Source organism: Elephantulus edwardii, unplaced genomic scaffold (assembly GCF_000299155.1).
Source record: "Elephantulus edwardii isolate Elephantulus edwardi_28Jun2011 unplaced genomic scaffold, EleEdw1.0 scaffold00179, whole genome shotgun sequence".
In the NCBI taxonomy this organism is placed as follows: domain Eukaryota; kingdom Metazoa; phylum Chordata; class Mammalia; order Macroscelidea; family Macroscelididae; genus Elephantulus; species Elephantulus edwardii.
In genome coordinates, this window is record NW_006399929.1 from 1,172,362 (window position 1) to 1,176,079 (window position 3,718).

General features: G+C 39.5%; 1 protein-coding gene across 1 annotated transcript in view; it reads right to left on the reverse strand.

Annotated features, from left to right (window-relative positions):
• FKBP3 (FK506 binding protein 3, 25kDa) overlaps positions 1–3,718 on the reverse strand; it is a 16,551-nt gene that overhangs the window by 8,351 nt on the left and 4,482 nt on the right. The window contains exon 2 of the mRNA XM_006896012.1: positions 2,419–2,520. Within this exon, the coding sequence (XP_006896074.1) occupies positions 2,419–2,520 (102 nt within the window). The remainder of the gene's footprint in view (positions 1–2,418; positions 2,521–3,718) is intronic.

The following is a 3,718-nucleotide window of genomic DNA, read 5'->3' on the forward strand; positions in this document are numbered from 1 at the left end:
TCTCTCATTCTTATTTTTTAAAAATAGCACATATTCCTTTTATAATCAGAAAAATAAGTGGGATCAAAAAAAGCTGACTTGATAAAATCTGGTTAACATACATCTCAGAAATAGTGAGCAAATATTGGGAAAATTATCAAATATTTTCAAAGGCTCAGTCTAAATGATAGACATTCCTCTGGTACTCCCTGCTTTCAGCCAAGATCCATCTAACATTAGCTACAATATCCTTAGTACCATGACCCAGCGTACACTTCTGGTAGTTCTCTATTTATGTGCTGTCCCAGTTGTTTTTAGATAATCTTCAACAGAATCTTGCTTGCATGTGATATTAATGATATTGTTTGATAATTATGTCAGATCAGCTTTCTTTGGAATGGGATCAAATACAGATCTCTTCCAGTCAGTTGGCCAAGTGGTTGTCCTCCAGATTTTTAGGCACAATTTGGTGAGCACATCTAGGGCATGAAATATGTCAATTGGTATACCATCAATTCCTGGGGCCTTATTTTTAACCAATTCTTCTAAAGAAGTTTGAACTTCTTCCTTCATCACCATAGGCTCTTGCTCATATGTTGTTTCATGAAATTCTTCTGTGTTAATTCCTTTTGGTATAATGACTCTGAATACTGTACTCTTTCCATCTTTTTTTAATACTTCCAGGATCATTTAATATTCTGCCCAAAGCATCCGTAACTATTGAACTCGAGGCTTAAATTTCTTCTTCAGTTCTTTGAGCTTAAGAGATGCTGAGCAAGTTCAGCATCTTTGATTTTCTGACTCCAGTTCTTTGCACATTTCATTATAATACTTTGTCTTCCTGCGCTGCCTGTTGAGATCTTCTGTTCAGCTCCTCAATGTCTTGATTTCTTCTCTCTGCTTTTGCTTCTTGGTACTCGTCATGCAATATTCAGAGTCTCTTTTGACATCCATTTTGGTCTTTTCTTTCTCCTCTTCCTGGATTATATTCTTGTTATTTTCCCATGACTGATTTGGTCTTTGCTCATCAGTGTTCAAGGCCTCAAATCTGTTTACAACAAACTGTAGCTAATTCTGAGAAGAATGGGAATCCCAGAAAGCCTGATAGTGCTAATGAAAAACCTATACTTGGACCAGGAGGCAGTTATCAGAACAGAGCAAGGAAACACTGCATGGTTCAAAATTGGGAAGAGTGTATGCCAGGGATGTGTCCTATCTCCAAACCGTTTCAATCTTTATGCAGAACAGATTATCCGGAGGCTGGGCTCTATGAGAAGAAATGTGGCATCAGGATTGGAGGAAGGCTTATTAACAATCTGACTTATGCAGATGACACAACCCTGCTTGGTGAAACTGAGGAGGACCTGAAGCGCTTGCTGCAGAAGGTCAGGGACTGCAGCCTTCAGTATGGATTGGGGCTCAATATCAAGAAAACAAAGATTCTCACCAATGGGCCGATTGGCAGCATCAGGATGGATGGTGGAGAGATTGAGACTGTTTAGTTTGTTTAGCTTTAGTTTGCTTAGCTCCACAATCAACACTTTTGGCACCAGAAGCCAGGAAATTAAAAGACTAATTGCACTGGGAAAGCCTGCAATTTAAAGTACTGAAGAGCAACGATGTCAGTCTGCAGTCTAAGGTGAGCCTGATCCAGGCCATGGTCTTTGCAGTTACTTGCTATGCATCAGAGAGCTGGACAATGACTAGGGGGGACAGAAGGAGAATTGATGCCTTTGAGCTGTGGTGCTGGAGAAGAGTAGTGACTATACCATGGTCTGCTAAGAGAACGAACAGGTTTGTTCTGGAGAGGATGAAGCAAGGCTGCTCCTTGGAGGCAAGGATTCTGAAGCTTCATCTGACATACTTTGGACATGATGCTGCAAGGAAGGACCAGTCCTTGAAGAGGAACGTCATGCTTGGGAGGGTGGAGGGACAGCACAGGAGAGGAAGATCCTCTATGAGGTGGATTGTTTCAGTGACTGGGGTAATGGGGGCAGGTGTGTCAGAGACAATGAGATTGGCACAGGATAGGGCAGGGTTTAGAGCGATTGTACATAGGATCGCTATGAGTCGCAGTGACTTGACGGCACATAACAACAACAGCCGCTTAAATGTAATCATTTTACTTAACAAGATGATGTTTATTTGTTACTGTGCAGTGTAAATGCTTACGTTATAGAATAATGTCACTTGATATAATGGATTTCTATTTTCTAAATTTAAACTAGGAATTTTTAAAAATTGGGCTCCTTCTGAAATATCAAGCCATTGTCATGCTGCAGACTAGCCTCTCTATATTTGACAGTCTACCTTTGATTAGTTAAAAAACAGACAAGAAGAAAACAGACAATATATTGCTAATATATGCATTTAAAAATTCTTTTTTGGGAGTAAAAGACTTAAATTGAGATTCTGGTAATAGAATTTAACAATACTTACCTTAGTTTCAAATAGATGGTTATAGGCTGTAACTAAATGGTCCTTGTTAGCTGTCTTGGCCACATTTTTAATGTTTCCTAATAGCTTATGTTCTGCAAGAAACTATAATGAAAACTGATTAGGCAAAAATAATTTCTCTCAGAAAGAACATAAAATTATGATGTTATTCCTAAGAAAAGGACATCATGCTTCAAAGGGTAATGGGATAGTGATGGAGAAAACCTTCAAGTAGGTGAACTGACAAAGTGATAGCATCAATAGGCTTGAGTGTGTCAGAGATTGTGAGGCAGGCACAGGACAGGACAAGGTTCAGATCTATTGTTCATAGGTTTATAAGTTGTATTTGACTTAATGGCATCTAACAACTATTATCCTAAGGGGCTCTAGTGGGAAAGAGTTGCATTGCCAATGCAAAGGTACACGGTTTGAATTAATCAGCTACTCCCTGGGTAATCTCCTCACAGGTGGTTAAACTGCCTATGAAAATCCACTAGTCAACTATGAGTTGGTTCTGATTCAATGGTACAAAGCAACAACACTACTGTTACACTATAATAAGGGGATACTGCATGGTTTAAAATTAGGAAATGTGTGTACCATGGATTTGGGACCAACTCATAGCTGACCCTTCAGTGGGTTTTCAGAGGCAGTAAGTAAGTACATCGCACTGACTTGATGGCCCATCTTTCTACCAAGAAACATCTGGTAGATTTGCACCACTTGTCTTTGTGTTGATAGAACAATTCCTTATCAGTAGGCTACCAGAGCTTCCCCACTGTTCATTATATTTATCAATGTGCATACTAAGCAAATAATCTGAGAAGCTGAACTACATGAATAATGTGGCACCATGTTTGGAGGAAGACTACTTAACCACTTTAAGTAGTTGACACAAGGGAAGAGGACTTGAGGGACTACTGAAGAAATCAAAGTCCATAGCTTTCAGTATGGATTATACGTCGGTAACTCGTAGTTGCTGTGATGCTAAACACTGTGACACTGATGTGTCAAATGCAATAATGGTGACCCATGGTGAACAATGTCTGGTGGAGCTTTCTGATTAAAACAAGCTTGGAGGCAGGAGTGGCATCCACTTCCAAAATAGCTTGCCTCCGGAAACTCTATGAACTAGGAGAAATGATGAAAGTCATACAAGAATTTAGGTCTTTCGTTCACAGGGTCCCTATGAGTCATCTATGACTCGACGGCACTTAACAACAACAATGTAATTAATCTTCACAACTGTACCCAAAACAACATCATGATTTGATTTTACTTCTGTCCAAAATCAATGCCCATC